The sequence below is a fragment of the Syngnathus acus genome, chromosome 2 (genome assembly GCF_901709675.1).
Source record: "Syngnathus acus chromosome 2, fSynAcu1.2, whole genome shotgun sequence".
Taxonomy (NCBI): domain Eukaryota; kingdom Metazoa; phylum Chordata; class Actinopteri; order Syngnathiformes; family Syngnathidae; genus Syngnathus; species Syngnathus acus.
Genome location: NC_051088.1, coordinates 22,918,601 through 22,941,692, shown reverse-complemented (window position 1 = coordinate 22,941,692; position 23,092 = coordinate 22,918,601). Strand labels below are relative to the sequence as shown.

Below are 23,092 nucleotides of genomic sequence, written 5' to 3'. Positions count from 1 at the left end.
TTTTTGCTTTCTTAAAAAAATGACCAGGACATCGATTTGCATAGAAAAATAACCCGCATGAGTCAGTCCGTCAATGGGGATCGCAAATAATACATTTCACGAGGTGCGGATTTTGTTGGCTGCGTGGGTGCTGTTCAATATCGTGGTCAAGCTCGGACATTATTGCTCCTTTCTGTCGCTTCTCTCCCTGTTCATTTTCTTCATCTTCATCCGCCGGTTCTGGAACCAGATTTTGACCTGCCTCTCGGTCAGGTTGAGGACTCGGGCTACCTCATAGCGGCGGTCCCTGGTGAGGTACATATTGAACAAAAATTCCTTCTCCAGTTCCAAAGTCTGGTACTTGGTGTACGGGCAGCGCTTCTTCCTGGTGGAGCGAGCGTGGATCCAATTTGCCACCGGGTTATCTGCAATCAAAACACAGCAAATGAAAAAGCAACGCACAAACCTGCGCATTCACGGGCAGTCATGACAAATATGACGTCCCCAAAGCGACCGATTTGCTTCCCATGCAGTGCTCTTAACTTGTGAAGAACATCGTAAAATACTCAATGCGCTTGTATAGTCACTTTATTGGCCCATAAAGTGGGCCCAGTTCAAGCCTGTACAGGTCCTCGGCCAAACTCGGCCAAAGACGTTCCTCAAATTGCATGGATTCATTCCGATAATTAGCGCAATAAACTGTAAAAACATGACTGTTTTTTTTTTTCTTTCTTCTTGGGCTGACTGCTGGGTCGCACTAAAATGGCTGAAAGTAACACGGCCGTGTGATCTGCATGTGTTCGCTGTCCAAAATCCTGAATATATTTGCGATTGGATGATTTTTCTGCACCAAAATTCATTGTACTCCTTCCTGCGGTTGCATGAGGCATGTTTACAACCCCGTCAGGTTTTTATAGCCACAGTATTATTAGCCCGGTAGCGTTTGTCTTTTATAGTTCCTAAAACTACACATGCCTGCCTGCCTGCCTGCAGGAGAAAGGGGGCCAGTGTATCATTTCACTTTACGGACGATGTTGTTCAAAGCGGGGGGCAAAAAAAGAGAAGCCAGTAAAAAAGAGCTTGAACTTACTGGGGTCGAGCTCGGGTTTCTCGTCTTTCTGCCTGCCCGCAGCCAGCAGCTCCGATTCGGGCGACGGGAGGCTCTGCAGCGTCTTGTCCCGCACCTCCGACGATGAGCAGTAAAGATAATCCGTGTAGGTCCGCCCGGTGTTCGCCAGGCAATCGGCGGCGGCTCTGTGCTCCGAGAAGGCGTCGGGTTTCAAGGCGTAGTGCCTGCCGTGCCCCGGGTAGCCGTGAAACGGCACCGCGCCCGAAATGGGCTCCAGCCACGAGCGCACGTAGCGCGTGTCCGCTGCTGTGCCCAAGTGAGCCTGGTGGCCGTACGGATGATGGTAGACCTGCACCGACGACTGCGAGGGTGCCCACGAGCCGGGGAACACGGCCGGTTTGGCGGCGAAACTGCACGACGGATAGTCGCCTGAGCAATCCGCGACCTGCAGGGACGAGGGACGTGCGGGGCCGGAAGGGTGCGAGGCGGATGCCGAGAAGCGCGCAGCCGCCGCCGCCGCCGCAGCCGCCGTAGCCGCTGCCGCCGCCGCTGCGTGCAGGACCTCGTCGCTGTCGTGGCTGATCAGGGAGTCCACGTAATAATTACTAATGGGCCCCGTGGTCGACATGTCGAAGCTTCCCGGACTCGTTTACATGCATCCGATTATTATATGGCCTGTATGCGTACTTTTTTTTTTTTTTATCTGCCCATAGAACAATCACGGCAGGTAATTATTTCTCCGAGCTCCGCTGCCTCCCATTGGCTGCCCCTGAGTCACGTGACTGTATTTACCCCACGAAATTTTGCACGGCGGATCAATGCGCCACTTGCCGCGGGACAGCCTTGCGCTTTCATCGTACTAAAGAAGTTTTCCGAGCGGACGCTTTCGTGTAAACGAGTGACTACTCCAACTACTGTGGGTTGCTGTTTTTTTTTTCTCTTGAAGTGCGGGGACTAAAACATGGCGAGCAGTGCTCAAGGAGGATCTTTGTGCAGACGCAGTGCAGATACATGCGCACACTGCGTATGAAGCTGAGCTTGGCACTATTTGACGGTGTCATCAATCTCAGCCCGGCTCAAAAATCCACCACCGCAGTGAATAATATTGCAAGTTGAACATGTGCAAGAGCCTCTTTTTAGCCGCTCGTTATCCGCAATTAGGCCTATGACACTGTTTATTGTTTATTTGTTTTTTTTTACAAGGAGGGCGGTGTTGACAGGAGACAAAGAGAGGAATTGTGACGGCGGACATCGGGATGCGCACAATCTAGTTAGCGCTGTTTTCAAGAGGACCCAAGGACATTTCCTAAAATGGGGATCAGGGGAGACTGCAGTGGTGAAGAGAAGAGGGTCTCGACATTGTTGACAGGCAGCCCACGAGCGCGGCCATGTTCCACATAGTGGCCGTTCATGTTTTAATGCCTACCAATAAATTTTAACGACGACCATTTGATTGTTGATAAACGTGTCGTTAATAAGCCAGCATCCTAGTCCCGAGCTTGACATCAAAACCGACTAAACTATTTTGTGGCACGCACGCACCGCACGCGCACGCACACACGCAAACACACACACATACACGCGCACACAAAGGCCGAGGACATTGCAGTTCCAAAACAAGGGGGAGAGAAAAGAAATGAAGATGAAGAAGACGAAAAATGCTCTCCTGCCCATCAAAGAGGGCTCATGTGGCCGTGTCGTCAATTTGACTGCTTTATCCCGCAATAGTGTCACTTAGCAGGACATGAAACAAGATTGGACCGGTAAGCTAACGCGCTGCAATGCAGGCTGCAATTAGAATAACGGTGTCATTAAGTTTAATTTTAACTTTCACTCTCAAGACTCAATATCCGCTTGCAGACGATCTGGGATTATTTTGTGCATGCGTACGTGGAAGGAGGGAAGGCTTAGTGTTGGACCTCAAAAGCTCTTTTTCGGGCAATATGCAGCTAATTAATCGGGGATGGAGGGTGGCTTTATATATCATGTTTGGATTTTATTTTTAGCTAAACACTTGTGCACATGCGCAATTCAGATTTGAATTCAGTTGTGTATTGAATTCCGTCGCATCTTCACAAAAGTGAAACGTGTGATCAAATAAAGTACGATTTGGAATGATGCAAGATGAGAAGAGGGAATATGATCGACAATTGTATTTCTAGAGCACTTTCAAACCACAACGTGATAAAACAAAAACAACAAATTAATAACAAGACTGTAAAAAATACTTAAAAACCAAAAGCAAGTCCCGCGTTGAGTCAAAAAAATAATAATGTGTTTTAAGACGACTTTTAAAGATGAGCAGCGAGGGAACTTGGCTAACATTTATTGGAAAAAGCAACCGCGGAATCTTTTGCGTGCGTGTGCGTGCGTGTATGTGCGTGTGCGTGTTTTATGGAGTTCAGATTCAAGCATGAAATGTAAAAAGGCCAGACAGCATTTCTGCTGAGCGTACAGGTGAAATGAAATGTTTCACCAGATGTCCCCGCTCTAAATTTCCTTTAACTTCAATAAGATCGTTTCAACGTTTTTTTTTTCTTTTTTTTGGAAGAGGGGAGGAGGGCCATGGTTGGGCAGGTTGAAGTTCTACGTCTGTTTATTCTGCTGCTGCCATTAAGCCTCAGTGGAAAGTGATGCGATACTTGAGCCTGGAACGCCTTTTTTTTGTCCTTAATTTAAATGACACATCGATATTGAATAAGTGTGCACTTATTTTGCTTTCCTGCAATTAAATAATTTACTTCCTATTACTGCCGTTCATTTCATGCCGAAAGCGGGCGGATGATATTTCATATTCCAATTTGCTGCACAAGGCACAAAAGCTTCGATTACAAACATGATGAAACGTTCGTCATCCAGCGTCCAAATGACAGAAAACAACGAGACAATGCAACGAATCTGCCTCTGCAATCACTCGACTAATGCAAATATAAGGTATAGCCTCAAACAACTGCAGTGCGCAAGAACCTAAATAGAGCATGCACGCGCGCGTGAAACGATTGTGCATATTCATCCGTATCAGCAGCATTTTGTCATTCATTTCCTCCCTTCATGGAAAGAGTGCAAAAGATTGGCCTCATTTGGATTCAGTCGACTTGATCGCAGCAGTGTGTGACAACGCACAAAGCTGCATGTTGGCTGCATTCTCATTGCCACACGAAATGTTTTCATGTTGAAATCATTTGCAGTAGTGCTCAAGTTGAGTAGGTGCTCGTTTAAGAAACGAGGCTGCTTGTTGCTCGTTTATGCGGGGAACGTGAGAAAGCCACCGATGGCATTGTCGTGCTCGTCGTCCAAGAAAAAAAATTATTATTATTATTATTATTATTATTTTAGCACATGCAAGTAGACTCAAGTCCTCAAATGATAGTTTGGACTAAAGAGAGCGACTCATTTATGAGCGTCACGTGAAGATAATTTTTGTAGGGTTTTCGTTTGGGGGTCAGAAGGAACTCAAGAGCAAGCCCCTATCACAAATCGACTGACCAGTCACTGCTTTGTCGCTAATTTGGAAAGTCAATCTTGATGATCTTAGCATTAAGCAAACCACTCTTGTCCAAACCGAAATATGGTAGAAACCATTAGAAAAATAAAGTTACGAATAAATTTCGATTATTCACCGAGATTACATATTCACAATTAATGCTTTAATTTGTTGAGTGGTGGTGTTTTTTTTGTTTGTTTGTTTTTTAAACAAAGTTACTAATAAATTTCCATTATTCACTGAGATTACATATTCACAATTAACACTTTAATTTATGAGTGGTATTGTTTTTTTCTTTTATTATTGTCAGGCCCAGTAGCCATGGGTATATAGAAGTGAATCTTTCAAGTTTGTAAGTAAGTGAGTGAGTGAGTGAGTGAGTGAGTGAGTGAGTGAGTGAGTGAGTGAGTGAGTGAGTAAGTAAGTAAGTAAGTAAGTAAGTAAGTAAGTAAGTAAGTAAATAAATAAATATGTCTGTCAAATTTGGGTCGGCCGGTCGGTCTGTCGGTCTGTCTGTCTGTCTGTCTGTCTGTCTGTCTGTCTGTCTGTCTGTCTGTCTGTCTGTCTGTCTGTCTGTCTGTCTGTCTGTCCGTCCGTCCGTCTATGTATCCGCCTGTCAGCCTGTCTTTAGATCTGCGAACGAGTGTGTTAATTGCGTCGCGAAGAATTCGGCTGCAATGTTTAGACGCGTTGTCCATTTTGCGCGTTTGAGCGAACGTGAGTTTGTTGCGCATCATATTGTTGCCGTCCGTCACACGGTCACACCTCGGCGGTATCCCGAGGAAGAAGTGAGCGTCCGAGGGGCTTGGCTTCCTGTCTGCGCACCACTACAAAGTGAAAAGAAAGGGCTGCTTTATGTTTATATGGTTTTAGGGCGACCTGTTTGCGCGCCGTAAAAGTCTTTGTGAGTTTTGCATTCCACGAGAAGACGCCCGCCCATTGAGCCGAGTGAATGTAAGTGACTTTGGATTCCAGACTGCATGTCCCTCAGCTTGCAGGAACTTTACTTCGAGCACACGAGGGGATGAGAACAGACAGTAAACACGGCGTCCAGCGTGATTGTCCCATCAACATGATGCCATAATATGAGGGTTTAAGTTTGTTACAGTTGGGGAAAAATAAATAAACTATTTGGGACGCTCGGCCTGGCTTCATGTGTAAACACTCTTCCTATTTTATGTAAAATAGTTTGCAAGAGTTGGTGCTCATGTGATGAGCTGCAGACTTTATCAATGAAGTGTATTGTGAACTAAAATAATTGCTTTGGATGAACTATTTGACCAAAATTGTGACTGATAATAAGGATAAATATCCAGAAACATTTTTAATGATTGTCTTACTTTTAGATTTACTACTTACTACTGGGAAATGATGGCTATCATGCTGACAATGAAAGAGACAAAATATCTAGAATTTTCTTATTTTAGCATCCTCGGCTATACATTGTATTTCAATTAGCTAACTGCATCTTTTCATATTAATCAACTAAATTTTATTTATATAGCCCTTTACAATAACCAACTGGTAGCCAAAGTGCTTTACAATAGCTAAAAACAACAACAGCGATTAAAAAGTGCTAATAAGAAAAGTGAAAAAAATGAAAAAATGCATATTTTGAAATATATGAAAAATAATCTCTTTTTTTTTCATGCAGATTTGGAAAGGGAAAAATGTTGAACTACTGTCAGAAGTTTAACACGAGAGTGTTGACGGCCAAGTCCTCCAAATGGGGGAACAAGCCCACTGTTGCAATTCTGCGTGACTTCTGCCACCAATATTACGCTGACATGAGAAAAGCCTCAGACAGATTATTGATTTGAAACATCCAGCCCCGTCGAGCAGCCAGGCGTGCATCCGTCCATCAATGGCGGATGCTTTTTGTTTACAACTTGTCTCTCTCTACTACGTGCAACAAAGCGGCAGCAAGGGAAGCAATTGTCTCTGCACACACACGCGCACACACACCCACACACTCGATATTCCTTCCCCACTTGCATTTTGCAATCGTGCCCTTGATGAAGACGAACTGACGTAATCAAGGCAGTTTCTTGTTGCCGAGTCAGGAAGCCAACCCCAACAACATGAAACTACCTAAACCACGCTTCAGCTGCGTGATAAAAATCCACGAGGGGGAACACGGCAGTGGCACAGAGACAAAGGCGACAGCGCACACGAGGCTGCAGACAACCGGCCGGCCGGCCCGTCTGCCGGCCCGGCTACTTTCCTCGCTCACGCATCCCAACAGCAGACAAGCGTCCAGGGCGTAGCAGCAGCCGCAGCAGCCGCAGCAGCAGCTACCTTGCTTTCCGCATGACACACACACACACAACAGCCGCCATGCAGTCACTCGCGAGCGTGCACGCTCAATCTTCCTTCTCACCAGCACACACACACACACACACACACGTTCGTCCATCATCGTCAAGCTGTCAGACGGCCAACACCCGCCGAGAGAAGAATTACACGCTTCCAAAAGTGGACGTGACAGCAGTTCCATCAAACACGCATACCACCAATATCAGCAAAAGAAAAGCGTCCTACCTTCACTTGCTCCCATCCACGTGCTCTCCTTGATGGATGCTTGGAGGAGGGATGAACGTCTGGAGGAATGAATGGAGGCGCTTCCCTCGCACTGTCTGTCTGTCCGTGCGCGTGGCGCGTCTCCTCCATCTTTCTTATGTTTCCATCTTTCTTTCCCGTGCAGGTTTCTCCGTGTATGGCGGCAGGTTCCAAATAGGCTTTGTGCACTTTGCAGCCTCCTTGCGTGTGCGGCTTCGTCCTCCTCTTACTCCTCCTCCGCGCGCGCACACACCTTTTAAAGCGCATCTTTACGGCTGCGCCACATTATATTTGCAGATCATAAAATCCACCCCCAACGCTTTCCGGGGAGAGGCTGACATTAGATTTTTATGACCTTGACTTACTGTGGTCACCTGGATAATATTTAAATCAAGGTTATAGTCTCTCGCTTGTATTAAAAGTGGCCTGAAGCTCTGGGCGCCACTCTTTCTTTCTTGCTTGCTTGCTTGCTGTCTTACTTTCTTGCTCTCTTTCTTTCTCGCTCTCATATTTTCGCATGGGACAAGTTGACTGCAAGTTGGCTTCGCGGTGAAGTGACGTGGCGCCGTGGGCATCTCGCGCACGTGCACAGCTGGACGCGTGCTTGTCGTCCACACTCAAAGTCATCTTCCGGGTTTGGATCGGATATCCAAAAGTGAGTCATTTGCTGCTTTGGACAGTTTGTACTCAGGCGCGCCTCAGTCTGTGCTAAAATGAAGTTGATGAATTGTCGGTCTAATGTTTACAGTTGTCGTGTGTGTGTGTATGTGTGTGTGTGTGTGTGTGTGTATGCGCGCCTACGTGCGCGTGCGTGCATGCGTGCGTGCGCGCGCTTTAGACGTAGTGATAGACAGCGCCATGCTCCCTATGGCGGCTCTCCCTGCTCAGTTTCTTGAGCTTCATGCGTCGGTTCTGGAACCAGATCTTGACCTGTCTGTCGGTCAGGTTGATACTCTGGCTGATCTCCAGGCGGCGCTCGCGAGACAGATACATGTTGAACAAGAACTCCTTTTCCAGCTCCAGCGTCTGGTACTTAGTGTAAGGGCAGCGCTTCTTACGGCCGCTTTTGGCCTTCAACCAGCTCCCGCTTGTCTTCTCCTCCGATGAAACGTCTGCACATGCGGACATAAACACACAAAGTCGGTCAGACTGTCTTATCTGAATTAACTGTTGGCTTTCAAAGTGGGCGAAGGGAAAAAGACGCTCTTGTTCTTTTTCTCTCTCAATCCATGCAGCTGCATTTCTAAAAACAAACGAGAGAGAGCGCCCTTATTTCTCATATTTCTTTTAGGGAAATCGGTTGGGTTGCAGAAAACAGCAATAGCATGCAGCGAAATCAAAATAATGCTTGACACCTAAAACTCACATTGTTGTGTGCTGTGGATCTAAACGCGTAACTGTTGAAAACAACGAAGAGACCGCCATGTTTTATTCCATTTTTGGTGCCATCAATGTGTCTCAAATGACTGACACAAAAGACAACATGGAATGGCCCATAACGTAAGAACTTGGATCAAGACAGACTGGAAATGCCTTTAACGTGCAGCTCTTCAATTCAATTCCGATAAACGTCATCAATATTTTGCTCAAAACAAATGTACCTTTAATTTTACTATACAACCTTTAAACTGTTGGGTTAAAAATTGGACCCAGGAAGTCGGAATTGACGCATTTGATTGGCCCAACCCAAATTGGGTTGTTTTTGACGAGTTGAAGAGTTTGATTTAGTTATATAGAGTTGGTCAGGGGGGTTCTCTTCATTTTTCCCATTCTGTATATATTATTATTATTATTATCATCATTTGTTTTATATATATATATATTCATATATAATAATAATAATAGTAATATTATTATTATTATTATTATTATTATTATTATTATTATTGATCCCGTAAAAATGCTGGGTAGAAACCAATTCAATTGGCGTTAAAAAATTAAACCAACTCAGGAGGGTGTGTCCAATCAACCCAACTTCCTGAGGTGTTTTGCCGAAATCAACACATTTTTTTTGTACAAAGAAACGAAACATATATCATATCATATCATATCATATCATATCATATCATATCATATCATGTATATCTTATATCGCAGTGTTGTTGTTGATGCTGTTGAGTCCCAGGACAGGAGTAGCTCCACTAATATTCAAGCTAATGAAATGTGCTCGTAGCTGGAGATGGGCTCTCATTTTGACATAGAACATAGCTCTTGCTCCAATGAGGCCTGTTTTGAGTGTAATTGCATCAAATTACGACGAAGTACGAAAGCGCCTTCCTTTATTGTGGTTACTTTACTGTCGGTGTTGGACCTCAGACTCCCATAAAGGTTTACGACTTTGCTGCACTTGAGCCAGACATCTTGTGCAAGGCTTCCTTATTCTAAAAAAAAAAAAAAAATCTAACGAATGTGGCTGTACTAAAACAAAACATTTTAGGGAAGGAAGAGGAGGGATGAAGGCGGGTAACTTAACATTCTATAAACACGCACGCACGCACGAAGACACTGAGCGGAAGTTAAAAATAATTACTGTGGACAGTTACCACCAAAACATTAACACCATTGAGCGACCAGACAACACACACACACACACACACACACACACACACACACACACACACACACCTACACACATACACGCAAGTACGCACGCACGCACACACACACACACACACACGCACACACACACACGCACACATACACACACACACACCACGCGAAAGTAGCAGAATGGAAAAATTCGTATAGCGTTGCACGCTCGAATTCAACAGGCGCATATTGACAAAAATAACAAGCTTATCGAAGAAAGTTAAATATGAAATATTATTTTCTGCCGCGCAGTTAAATTGCGACAATTGCAGTCAAATTAGGACAATTGCAAAGAGACAGAAGTGAAGGTTGACTTGAAATGCCTATATTATTGTAAAGCGGGAAAGAAACAAATACGCTATGTGGCCGCAGTGCCAGATGCAGAGTAAACGCATTAAGTCAATCTTCCTGGCATTCTTGAGCTGTTAGCCATGGCTTTTATTCTTAATTCAAACAAAGCGGATTTTGCAGATGGTATCACAATTAATGTTGACGGCATAATTTATTGGCGTAAAAGATGACAATTTAAAAGTAGTGGGCGAATGAGAGAGAGCACGCGCGTGTGTGTGTGCGTGCGTGTGTTTGTGTGCGCGTGTGTGTGTGCGTGCATAAGTGCCCTTCTGCCGTTGTCACGTGAATGTAAAGGTGTTAAAGTCCCAAACTGCAGCTGGGTGAGGCTGAAGTCAGCATTATTGGGCTAATTCGCACTCGATCGTTGGGGGGGCGGCGATTCCAGTCAAATGGGGCTGTACCTTTGAATTGAACATCCGAGTCATCCGAGCAGCTGTCAGTCTTGGCCTTCTGCTGAGCGCCCTGAGCGTCGTCTTCCACCTGACCGGCTTCCTTCGCGCCGGTTTCGGCCAAGTGAGCGAACGAAAATCCGGAGGGGGGCGTCCGCTCGTCGGGCCGAAGCCGCCCCTCGGCGTCGTACACCTGGTAGGAGCCGCTCGCCTCCGGGCGGCAGCTATTGTCCCCCAGCCGGATGTAGACAGCCGCCTCTGAGGAGTCTTTGCTCTTATTGCCGCCACAAAACGCCTCCTCTTTGACGTGGCACGGTTGTAAAGCCGGGGCAACAGGTTGCGAGTCCCCCCCGGACTTGGAGCCCGGGCTCCAAGCGGCCATCTGCGCGGCCAGGTAGGGCCCGTCGTGGAAGCTGGCGAGCGGGAGGCCATCCGCCGGGAGTCCCTCTGCGGCAGCCTTGGAGAGCGAAGACGGGGACGCCTTGGCCTGCGGGTTTCTCCCACTGCAGTAGCCGTAGCCCGCGGCGGCGTGGACGAACATGCCGGGCCCGCCGGAGTAAGCGTCACTCTTGTACGATGACGAGCCTCCCATCAAGGAATCCAGCAGGAAGTTGCCAGCCGCAGTGTTATTGGGACATGTCATTTTCCTCGCTCGCTCGCTCGCGCTCTCTCTCTTTCTCTCTCTCTCTCCAGCCCGACTAGCGGACCCTCCCGACACAATAAGGACAGTGGGATGCTGACATCTTTTGGGGAGGAGGGGGGCGCAAAAAATATATCAGCAACATAATTATGGATGCTTGGAGACGTGGTCATGTGACTTTCAAGACCAATAGCGGCGTGGAAGTGGCCTTGATGCTCCAGACTGCCGTGACGTCAGCGCGGTCAAGTTGGGAAGGGTGAGGTGTCTTGCGTGGAGCAAGAGCGACACCCAGTGGCCGTCTGCGGAACGGCAAGGCACGGCGAGGCCTTAGCTTGGCGAACAAAGGCGGGCTACTCAGGCTTCCTCGAGCTCAAAACATTTGCACAGCAACTTAGTGGCTCGCGCCCCTCCGCCATTTCTCGGCATTCAAGTTCAAAACGAGCTTTTTTCTCGAAACACAATGCGTGCTTTCGAAGGACAAGTGGACGGGAAACAGTCTGACGGACGCGACTCATGCTTGGTTCGTTTCTTTGTTTATTTGTTGTCACACGGCGAGGTAAGATTCGATTTAACAGAGAATATGCAATATTTCTTTTCTGCAGGCAAGCTTTCTCAAAATGACAAACCACAACGAGAAGAATAAGACGATGTTGTGTTGTGTATTTTTTTTCAAACTATCTTGGCCTTCACTTATTCTGTACACAGAGGCGGGTGCTCGTGTCAAGTATTCACCACACCCTTAAGAATGCGGGGTTAAAAAAATTGGACCGACCAAGGACGGGTGGACTTTGCGAGAAAAAAAAAAAAACGCATTTGTTTGGGGTTGTTTCATTCATAAAAAAAAAAAAAACAGGGAAGTTAGGGTCGGTCCAATTTTTTAACGCATATTGGTTTGTTTTTCACCTATCACTTTTAAGAGTCTACTCATCCGAATATATCATTCCCATTTTGCACGTAGCACCAAATTACATTGATAGATCAGTTATTTTTATCGACTACATTGATGACTTATTTTTTTTACAACCTGAATTCGTGAAGTCGACTTTGCTGTTTGACAAACAAACGAGTGAATGATGGGCTGGATCAGGTATAGCACTGCATTCGTATTATTACTATTATTATTAATTATTATTATTATTATCATTAATATCATCATGATTGATCTTGAGGATTAAAGTAACACATTTGCTAATTTTGTTGTAGCTTGTTTCGTTGTTGACATAGTTTACAACCTCATAAATAATTCACAAAACACATGAAATGATTGAGCCATGGTTATGTGCACTCGTATTATTTTTGTTGAGCAATGTGCTTTCAATTTGGCGTCTATTAGACCTTTGAGTAAGCTATTTATTGGGAGCCGCCTGTAAAGTCAACAAACAAACAAACAAACAAATAAACAAACAAACACGCAAAGAAACAAATACATGAAAAATCATCGACGCGCGTTAGACTGCATCATCTGTTGCTTGCTTTGGTTTGACTCGAAGTGACGAAACAGTTTTGAGCGATTTGTCGACACATAAGCGTGTGTGTTGTGTGTCGACTCGGTTTGAATTGGAACCCCCGCTGCTCGTCGTTTCATGCATGCAGCATGTTGAACAATGTGGTTAGCGCATGACAAGCGCATGCACGCAGCTCAGCTCGACCGGCGCTCACTGCAGCTACGAGTAACACGCTGTTTGGTGCCAAACAGCTCCGTCATAGACTTTCAATACAATTCTCCAGCTTTTTTCCACGAATACAATTACTACATAGTCGCAGGACGCGTTCAAACGAGTTGCACCAGATTAACAAAAGAAAGGAATCCTAAAAATCCTCGACAGGCACCACGCAGACTGAGGAAACTTGAAGGACAACGTGAATTTATTCATTCATATTTTTTTATTCACATTGACGCGCATTGCCAGTTAAATGTGATCGTTGTGAAATAAACCAGAGAAACATTGTCCAAAATGCAAATGTCTGTTGTCTTATTTTCTCATGAGTGTGTGTCACTGACGCCAATCACAAAGCTATGCAAACAACTTATTTTGAGTTGAGACACAACCCTCAATCAAACACACAAACACACGCACACACGCTGAAAGGCTCGTCCACTCTAATTAAAACTAAATAAGAAGAAAATTGAGAATTGCTAAAGTTAAGAAAAGCCTGATTCTGTAATGTAACACGTGACGGTCAAGTTGTATGACACGAGACACTGCCCATGCACACTCAAGTGTGTGTGATGTAATTCATTGAGAGGCAGCTATTTTTTCTACAGTCACATTCCTATACTCAGTGTGCTCAGGCACATGCAGACGCGGAACGATTACGTCATACACTCACGATGGATGTAGAAAGAGCGAGACAAAAAGGAGTAAACCCATTTGTGCACTAAATATGACAAATTGATTTCAGAATATAACGATATAAATAAGGTTGTACCATCTTTTAAAAAGATACATTAAAAAAATCTGGTTATTTTTATTTATTATACCATTTTAAAGCAGAAAAACAGACATACACATCTCGTGCAGAATTAAATATAACCCGATTTGAGTTAAAAAACGGACCGACCCAGGATTTTGCTCAAAACAACCCATTTTTTGTGTGCGTGTGTGCCCTGCGATGGCGGGCGTCCAGTTCAGGGTGTATTGGCCGCCCGTTGCCCGATGTATACTTTGTAAATCACCCATAAAACGAAGTTGTGTCAAGAAGTTGTGTCAAATTGACTAAACACGCATTTTTTGTACAAAGCAACCTAACACATTTAGCAAAAAAATAACCCAAATTTGGGTCAAATGAACCCAACTTTCTGGGTCGGTCCAATTTTGAACAATAAGGGAAGATATTGTCATGTGCAACATTTTGATTTCTATAAATCCCTGCACGTGTTTACATTTTCAAATGATAAATTCAACAACTGATAAACACATACATATAAATATATGTATTTCTTAGGTTTTTTTTTAGGTCAGGTTTCTAGGTTTTTAAGGCAGAGGTTACACAAAACCCCCCAAAATTCGAGTAGTGTTTCATTTTAATGTACAGCCATATAAATGAAAGTGCCAAAACATTTGCTGGGCTAAGACCTTTGACAATATTCATCCACCAGCAGTTAAATGAAATTTTCACAATAAATCTCAATTTAAAAAGCTTATTGCCACGGCCATCAATGTCATTCTGTTTGTTCTATTTTTAAAATATAAATTAATATACTACTACCATGACTACTATTACGACTACTATTACTACGACTACTACTACTACAACTACTACTACTACTAATAATAATAATGACGATAATGATAATGATAATAATAATATAATAATTATTGATATTATTATTGTTATAATAATGACAATGGCAACACAATCATGACATTGTTTTTGATCATATATACTGTTGTTTTTGCCTTGTTTTGCTGCAGCCGGAAGTAACAGACTTTCACAATAAAAGAAATAAAAGGAGCCGAGTAAATGTGAGCTAAAAAAATTAATAATAATGTTATTAAAAAAAACTGTGAATTAATGCAAAATGAATGCGTTAAATTGCCCAGTCCTGATATATATATATATATATATATAAATATATATATTTGTGTGTGTGTGTGTGTGTGTGTGTGTGTTTGAGAAACCTTCAACCTGCGAGGTCATTGAACACCTTTTCAGATTAACTAAAATGTACATTTTGCTATGTCAAGCTTCCTTTATGCTTACGAAACTTCAGTGTGCTTGCTTAGCAGTCAATGTCGCCTCGCAAAATTGACAGGAGCAAATAATATTAAAGACAATTAACTACTCCTACTTCAAAAATGTTTTTTTTTCACGTTTTCAGAGATTTCCATGAGGAAAAAAACATTAAAATGATTCCGTGTTCTGCACGCGGGTCTTTAAATGGCAATGAATAAATTAGTATGTTTTTTTTCCCTCCTTTAGTAAATACAAATGAAAATGACTTGTCATGCTTTTCTACTGGGGTGCACTGCTCACACGTCAGCAGCGATCCTCTTCTATGAGGCAATAAAGAGTTGGATGCAATAAAAGGAGCTTCATCTTATATTGCTGCACAAACAGCCCTCATTTACATTTGGTGAGACTGTCGAGTCTCCCTCGCAAGTTTTCTTCTCGGGTGATCTGCTGCTGCCCGCAGAGGTGCGTTTCATTTCATCAGGTGCTCTCCATTGCACAAGGCCCTGTACGCACATTCTGGCGTGCGCCGTAAATTTGCACGCAGCAGTAAAGAGGGCACACAGCACACGTTTGCTCGCACCAATCCAATTGGCAAAGATATTTAGAGGCGCGGCTCGGCTAGCCAGCAGCAAAAGAGTGCCATCGGCCCGCTACTTGCACATTTGTGCGACACACACGCAGTGAGCCGCACCGCTCAACACTCAATGCAAATATGGCCGTTTGCTGCATAATACCGGTCTCCGGGCTACCAAGTGCAAGGCAAGAAACTGATTATTTCCTGACCTACACCACTGAGACTCAAAATCATGCAGGGTACCCAAAAAATGTCAAAAAAGTGAGGCAATAACTAGTGTATGTGTATACATACGGGATTTAAATTATCTTCAGGTTTCTATATATGCTTTTGCTAAATTTTCATTCGAAATCACAAACGGGGTCCGCACAACACCAGTAAGATGTTATTTAATTTATTTTAGATCATAAATATTGAGCAAAGTAAAAGAAACTTTTTTTTTTTTACAGCGGTGTGGGTTGCACTTGTAAAACAGATTGGCGGTTGCCTCGTCTCAGTTTTATGATTTTCTTTTGCTAGAAACTTTGAAGGTTTAATCTCCCACATAAAAACACACGCGGTCATTTGCGTCCCGCCACAACACGAAGAGCACACACACACACGCACACAAAACCAGAGTGACATTCCGCCCTTCCGCAGGTCGCAAAGTCCAAGTGAAGAGTCATTTTGCTCAACTCTGACGTCACCGTCCACATCAGGAAACACGACCAACATCCCGTGGGGGAAAGAAAACAGAGCGGGTGGGGTGGGGTGGGGGGTGCCCCCGTGTGGTAAAGAAAGGCAACACTACGAGCAGGATCAACAAATGATCCAGGGCCAAGGTTGGAGGGAGTGGCCGGGTGGATGGGGGTGCCCTGCAGCCTTGATCTCTGTTAGTGTGTGCTTTTGACACACTAACCCGAGCCCCCGCCCCCACCCTACGCGCTTCACTTGCATCCTGACGAGATTATGCGCATCGGAGCTGCTCTTGACTGTTAAAAAAAAAAAAAAAAAAAAAAAGCAAAAATGCCCAATTGGGAGCAGGAAGTGAAGAGGTCACGTGGACACAACAAGCCCCGCCCCCGAATAATACAAAGCTTGACCACTGTTAACCAAAAGTCAATCGTATTCATGCAGAATTAAACACTTAACCGTGCATGTAAGATACAGATAATAGAACAGATTGTTACAGCAGCAATCAAACACACGCGAACCCCCCCCCCATCACACACACACACACACACACACACACACACACACACACACACACACACACACACACACAACCACCACCACGCGCGCGGAAAAACGCACACACACACGCAGGACCACGCTGCGATGTGTGTTTGAAGTCTTGTCTCTTCCAAGCCGAGCGTGAAGAGAAAGTCTCGCACGTCACAAGCACAATCAAGACTATTTACTGCACAATGTCCGAAAGTAGGGCACGTACGTTACCTGCTGTAGTTTGGAAGGCGAGGGGTCAAAGTTGAATCCTGCACACATTCCACCTTCTGTTCCCACTCATTCTCATTGGCCGGCTCCACCACGCACGCGCACACACAACACTCACATCCGGGCTTAGCGAAGGAGGGACGGAGGGAGGGCGCTTGTGAGAGTCGGGGGTCCTTGATTCTGCTTTATGGCAGCGGGTTAAAGGTGAAGGCCTTGACATTATTGAAGTTCAAAGACTAGATTTTATTCTAAAATGTTCTCCAGTGCATATCACGTGCATGCAAAAAAGAATCCGACATGACATGTTCACTAGCTGGGTGTCTTTTGCAGGACACCCTTCTAGTGCTGGGAGCGAACTACTTAAGTCAATGTGAGGGAACTTGGGGTTTTTTTGCAAAAAAAAAACAAAAATTGGAAATATATTTTGTATATAAATATATTTTGTATTTTTTACATTTTATATATTTTGTATATATATATATATATGTATATGTATATATATATATACATACATTTGTAGGTTTAATAAAATGCAAATAAATTAAAGAAACAAAAAAGTTTTTCTTATTTCCGAAAAGTACATATAATGCCATTTTTTCCCCCAAAATAACATTATTCGAAAACGAAACGAAAATGAAATGAAACAAAACAAAACAAAACAAAATGGCATTATATCTATTTTTCGAAAATAAAAAAAAAACTATATATCTTCACGTTCGCAACAGAAAGCTCTTGGCGGCCAGTGCGACCCCCCTCGGACACGCAGCCTTGCATGTTGACTATTTACTGCGGAAGAGAACGCCTTTTTGGCCAGAACAGAAGGTGCAATTAAGAGAAAGAGAGAAAAAAATAGCCATTTAGTGCCTGCGTCTTTATGGCAGTGTCTAGACTGGACAACAAGAGTGGGGCTTCCATTTAGTGGCCACTAAAAGAGCTTATCATCGCGCCCTCTGTCTCTCCAGTTTTGCTTGAAAGCAGCATTGCTCTTTTGAAAGCACGACTGGAAATAGCCTGCAAACAAAGTCGAGCCCAAACGAATCCGCACTTCAACGCGAGCACGGCACAGCGAGGCGTCTGGAGAGAAATGGCGCACTCGAGACATTCAGATGCTATTTTGGGCTCAAACACATGCATGCAAGAGCTGAATAAGCACAAGAAAAGTCCTCACCCATTTTGCCTCTATGCTTGGACTTTATTTCATATAGCTATTATAGGATTATTGATACACAGTGTGCTCCCCCCCCGCACCATGGAATCCAAAGCACCAAATAATTTAACGAGTACTGGTATTAAAGCTGTTCAAGGAGAAAGTGGAGTGAAGAATTGCAGACTTATTTACAAGTGCATTTGCGCCTGTGTGTGTGCGTGTGCGTGTGCGTGTGTGTGTGTGTGTGTGTGTGTGTGTGTGTGTGTGTGGTGTGTGTTTTTCACAGATTGGACGTCACATTTGTCATCGCTTCTTGGAAAAAAAATAGCCTTAGATATTATCCGGCCGGGACGTAATTCTAATGAGATGCTATATACACGAACCAGAGGGGAGAGCCGGCAAACATTCAAATGATTACATTTTGTTAAACAAATAATTATTTGTGCACATTAGAATTTAACATAAATGAGACTTTCAAGAACAGCATAGTTGATTTTTTTTTTTTTAATTATTATCGGCCTTTTTTTTCTGAGAACCAGCTAGAAATACACCGCCACCCGTGCGCAGTAAGAAAACGGCAACTTTTTTTTTTTTAATTATGAATGTTTTTGAACCTCACGCAGGCCTAGAAAAAAATAAGCCCACATTGGCGAAAGATGGTGGGCGCCCCCTCGGAGGATTTTTGGGAAGGCCACGCTTGCAATTGTTCGACGCGAGTGGACAAGATGGCTGGCCACTTTCGCTGCCACTGACCGAGACTGTGACCGCTGCAGGCGGGCAGGCAGCAGGGACCGGGGCGCTCACAACAAGGGGTTGCCCGAAAAATATTGCAGGCGATCCCTGCTTAGCTTCTTCTCCTTCATCCGTCTGTTCTGAAACCAAATTTTCACCTGGCGGTCGGTGAGGTTTAACATGCGGGAAAGTTGCAGACGCTTCTCCTTGTTGATGTAAACGTTAAAGAAGAATTCTCGCTCCAGTTCGCGGATTTGGAACTTGGAGTAGGGACACCTCTTCTTCCTTGTGCGCGGGGTGCCTGCAAAAAAATAAAAATAATAATACCTTTATTTCTCAACATACATTCGTGGAGATGGGGAAAGGAAGATTGCCAAAATTAATGAGCTGAAACAAGGCTTGCAAAAAAATAATAATACTAATATTGTAAATAAAGTCAGAAAGCCGTGCGCGTGGCACCAGTGCAATGGAAGCCAGGAGCGTAAAATATGCCAACCGTTTGGAGTAAATAAGAGCAAGTGACAGCATCTAAGCACGTGTTTATCTCTTCTAAATTGACGAGAGCAAAAAAGCATTTCGCTGCATTATGTGCCCTCGCATTCCTCTGGAGCCGAACTCAACAATTTACACACTCTTGGCACCGTGTTGAAATGCATTTGGCCACATTTGCAATGGCCTTTGCGCACCTCCCAGGACCGATAAGTTCTTATCAAACAGGTAACTGGGGAACATGCAATAGTCTTTTCTGGTAATTGTTTTTTCCCTTGAAATATAAAGATGCATTCCGAATAAAGCAGACAGCAACATGGCTACTGTGTGTGTGTATGGGAGGGGTGGCATTTTTTAGCACTATCATAGCAACTTTATTTACTTTTGCTTATTTGTCCTGATAGCCGTTTCCTGCAGTCCAAGTGTCAGCGAGTCAGTTGTGTTAAATGAGCAAGCATGCGTGCGTGTGTGTGTGTGTGTGTGTGTGGATCACAGCAGCCTGGACGTGCATGCAGGGCGGCCAAAAGCCATGCAGTGTTTTCGAAAAGACATTTCACAAGACGCCAACAGCAATGTTCTGCCCAATTGGGTTTTACACATGTACGGTGGGCACAACAAGAAGAAAGAAAATCCCTTCATAAAACGCCCAATGCAAGTTCACGATCAAAGTTACCATTTGTCACAATAGCGCTGTCTCTTTATAAAAAAAAGAAATCACACAGCCTCTCAGCACGGAGTGTGTATAACATGGTCATTTTTTGAAGAGGCTCAGCATCGTAAAAATTGTTCTCATTGCAAGAAAGAGCTTTTGTGGGCTTATAATAAAATCCTTTTGAATGCTTATAAAAGTGCACATAAAACGAGAGCGACAAAACAGCGGGCTAGTTCCCTTCACCTCTTCCCCCATTTTACAGCTTCTACGTACTGGAGTGGCTGCTTTTGGAGCCGCCGCTGGCTTCCTTAGTGGCCGCAGAGGACGATGTGCAAGAGCCCGAGTTGGTGTGCTCCTCATCGGCGTCGGCGTCGTCGTCCGCGTCGGCGTCCGCGTCTTTGTCCTGCTCGGAGGCGGATTGCGGCTGCTCCTGCTGCTGCTGCTGCCGCCGCTGCTGGGGGTCGCCAGCACCGCCGCCACCGCCGCCACCACCGCCGCCGACGCCCGGCAGCTTCCCCACTAGCTCGGCCTTTTGTAAACAGCTGGCTTCCGTCTGATTGTCCGTGCTGCTGCAGTAGGCCGTCTCGAAGAAGCGGTCGAAGCCCTGCGGAAGGACGCTGTTTTTGGCCACGCCGGAATAGAAGCCCGCCGACGGGTGGTTGGAACCCGGATGGTGGTGGTGATGGTGGTGGTGGTGCGCGTGGTGTTGGCTGTAGGCGCTCTCGCTTTTCAGGAGCATGTCCGTCATGGTGGAAGGCGGGAGGCAGTCCCTATGCACCAGCTCCTCTCCCGCCGCCGAGTAGCAAGACGCGTAGTTGCCGCGGTGGTGCCATTTGCCGGCCGGCTCGTGCAGCCCGTAGGACACCTCGCGAACCGGCGGCGGCGGCGGTGGCGGCACTTGCGAGAGGTTGCCGGAGTACGGGTAGCTGAGCTGGCGCGACGGGGCCTGCGGTAGGAAGGACGACACGGCGGAGAACTCGGGCACGTAGTAGGTGCAGCTGGGCAGGTAGAGATTGGACGCGCAACCCGTCCTCTCCCCAAAGTCGGAAGTGCGCTCCTTGCGTGTCTGCGAGCAGAAGTTGCTCAGGTTGACCGAGTTAAACATCTTTCGCGCTCCGTCGATAAAGATGTTTTGGATGCGAGCTGCAGCACTACAGAAAAATTGGGGAAGGCGAGATGACGCGCAATCCGTCTAAGTCGCCGGGCGGACACGTGATCGAAAGTAGATATTGTCATATATCAATTTGGAAGAGTTGCATGTAGGAGTGGTTGGGCTTGCTACATCCAGGGGGTTGGGGTGTGTGCGTGCATGCCTGCCTGCTTGCCTGCGTGCGTGAGTGCGTGCGTGCGCGTGTAGACGGGGTGTGTGTATGTTGGGGGGGGATCAAACCAATCATTCTCATATACAAGCACCAAAATCAGGACCAGCATGCGTGTATATGATTTGCCTTGACACGAGGAGACTTTGTGCGCATATGTTGATGTTTACGGAAAGGCCGGCGCGCTCACGGACAGGTAACAAGGCTCCACGCACTCTTCTCGTCATGATCACTCTTGTTCGGATTCTTGTTATGATTGCACCCAAGGACCGTGGTCATCTCCTGTAACGTTTCCTGCACATGACATTTTATCCACAGCATTATTGACATTGACATTTACACACAGGAAGAGAAGTTACGCCTTTGGAAAGTGGCTGCAAGCTGCATGTGGGGGGAGGGGGGTGGTGGGGGTACTGGGCAAGCCGTGACCGACAACAATTCCATCACATCAGAAATGTGCTCAAGCCTGCTTGTAATTTAAAAACTTTATGATTTTAGCTATTATTTTAATTTATTGTTTTTTGTGTGCAGGTGGGAGTATTGCGGTCAGGACCATTTCGACGCCGATCTCCTTTTTGATTGCCATGCATGTTAATTTCCAGAGTGGCGGCCACGCGAGCTATAGCCTGTTGCGCAAGCGTCAACACTAAACACAGGTGCGGATAGGGACTTTGGCGCAACATATTCAGTCCTAATAAAGGCCGTTTTAGATGAGGGGGGGGGGGGGATTCGGACTTGTTGTTCAAGTCATGTAGGGACAACAATGCACTTGGATGTGGTTCGGCTTTGATTCAGGAGGGAAAACATGGAAATCGTTGCACAAAGTACAAGCCGTCAAGCACACCATGTCTCGCTTGCACTCCTCACGCAAACAACACGGCGCCTGCTGAAGCTCACACTTTTATTTGACATTAGCATTACTATTATTGTTATTATTTATTTTTTATTTTTATTATTATTATTATTAATGAATTATTTTTTATACTACTCTTATTATTTATTATATTGGGAAACTGAGTAGCAGTCGAAACTGCAGCAGGTAACAGCTAAAAAGTTTTTCATTGTCTGAAGAAAAAAATCTGTTTATAATTACTCTTATTATTGCTGTTGCCGTTGTTGCGATTTGCAGGTACCCGCGCATGCACAGAGTGCTGTGGCAAGAGGAGAAAGGTTTGAAATGGGCTAACGAATGCGTCATCGAAATGTGTTTCTGGTGTGCAACAATGTGCTCGCTGTGTGCACTTTGTCTGCTTTGTGAACAAAATCCTGATTTCGACATTTGGCTCTAAAAGTAAATAAGTCCCAGCTGATGCATCTGCGATCTTGTTTTGTTTTATTTATTTGATTTGTATTTTTTGCAGCAGGACGTGGACATTAAACAGCGGGGGGGTGATTGTTTTCTTGCTTGCTTTATTTTAAATAAATTAACGAGTGGTTTGAAAAGATGCGTTTGTTTGTTCTTTCCTGAGTCGCTGTAAACTTTTCATTGTACTGTTGAGGGCAGTCTTCCACTTTTTTATAGACTAACAGATACAATCACACGGTGGAATTAATATAATGGCCCGTTGTTTATGATTATTGGACACTTCCTAAATCCTGCAGCAGACTTTTGAATTATTGTCCAATATTTTGTGAAGGCCAAACTTGCACATGGCGTTTATAGGAGAACTTTTTCCGATTTGGCACAACGAGAGTTGCCCTGGCTTGCATGTTTGCAAAAGGTGGCAATGGCATTAGCTTCTTTAGTGCCCTTGGTGACAAAAGGTGGGCTCACGTGATGCATCCTGCAAGTACAAAGAAAGCAGACAGCTGTCCAGACACAGCACTTGAATTTGACCACTAAAACTCGCTTCTATACGTCCACCATAAAACTCGCAATGGCTCCAGTAACACTAAATCCTTTTGTTGCCCCCCCCCCTCCTCCAAAAAAAAAAAAAAAGAAAAACAATAAACCTGAGAATGAGGGGAATTTGGATGTCACTAACGACGAGGAGATTGTGCTCGCATGAC

The 23,092-nt window shown here is 44.9% G+C and overlaps 3 protein-coding genes and 1 long non-coding RNA gene across 6 annotated transcripts in view; 1 reads left to right on the top strand and 3 right to left on the bottom strand.

Moving 5' to 3' along the window:
• hoxc9a (homeobox C9a) overlaps nt 1–4,635 on the bottom strand; it is a 4,965-nt gene extending 330 nt beyond the window's left edge. Inside the window, exons 1-2 of the mRNA XM_037246129.1 lie at nt 1,070–4,635; nt 1–404 (exon numbers count right to left, since the gene is read on the bottom strand). The exon at nt 1–404 is cut by the window's left edge and continues 330 nt beyond it. Coding sequence (XP_037102024.1) covers nt 160–404; nt 1,070–1,676 — 852 coding nt within the window. The 5' untranslated portion in view covers nt 1,677–4,635 and the 3' untranslated portion in view covers nt 1–159. The remainder of the gene's footprint in view (nt 405–1,069) is intronic.
• Nucleotides 1–11,086, bottom strand: part of LOC119119644 (homeobox protein Hox-C4-like) — a 45,477-nt gene extending 34,391 nt beyond the window's left edge. For all 3 annotated transcript variants that reach the window (XR_005097369.1, XR_005097368.1, XR_005097370.1), the window contains exons 1-2: nt 10,433–11,086; nt 7,074–8,203 (exon numbers count right to left, since the gene is read on the bottom strand). The gene's annotated coding sequence lies outside the window, so the exon portion shown is untranslated. The remainder of the gene's footprint in view (nt 1–7,073; nt 8,204–10,432) is intronic.
• An 81-nt stretch (nt 11,087–11,167) lies between these two features.
• LOC119119651 lies at nt 11,168–11,910 on the top strand. Its single transcript, XR_005097372.1, has 2 exons — nt 11,168–11,580; nt 11,663–11,910. It is a non-coding gene; the product is annotated as an uncharacterized LOC119119651 (long non-coding RNA).
• Nucleotides 11,911–18,376: 6,466 nt separating this feature from the next.
• Nucleotides 18,377–21,458, bottom strand: hoxc11a (homeobox C11a). The gene is made up of 2 exons (XM_037240023.1): nt 20,037–21,458; nt 18,377–18,923 (listed from the first exon to the last, which is right to left on the bottom strand). The coding sequence occupies exons 1-2, from the start codon at nt 20,866–20,868 to the stop codon at nt 18,691–18,693; spliced, it is 1,065 nt and encodes a 354-aa protein (XP_037095918.1). The 5' UTR covers nt 20,869–21,458; the 3' UTR covers nt 18,377–18,690.
• Between the last annotated feature and the right edge of the window lie 1,634 nt (nt 21,459–23,092).

Excerpts from the sequence above, each read along its gene's own strand:
- hoxc11a (XM_037240023.1), bottom strand. The coding sequence starts at position 20,868 with ATGTTTAACTCGGTCAACCTGAGCAACTTCTGCTCGCAGACACGCAAG. Across the intron at positions 18,924-20,036 it reads CTCCAAAAGCAGCCACTCCA|GCACCCCGCGCACAAGGAAG; the intron begins GTACGTAGAAGC and ends ATTTTTTTGCAG.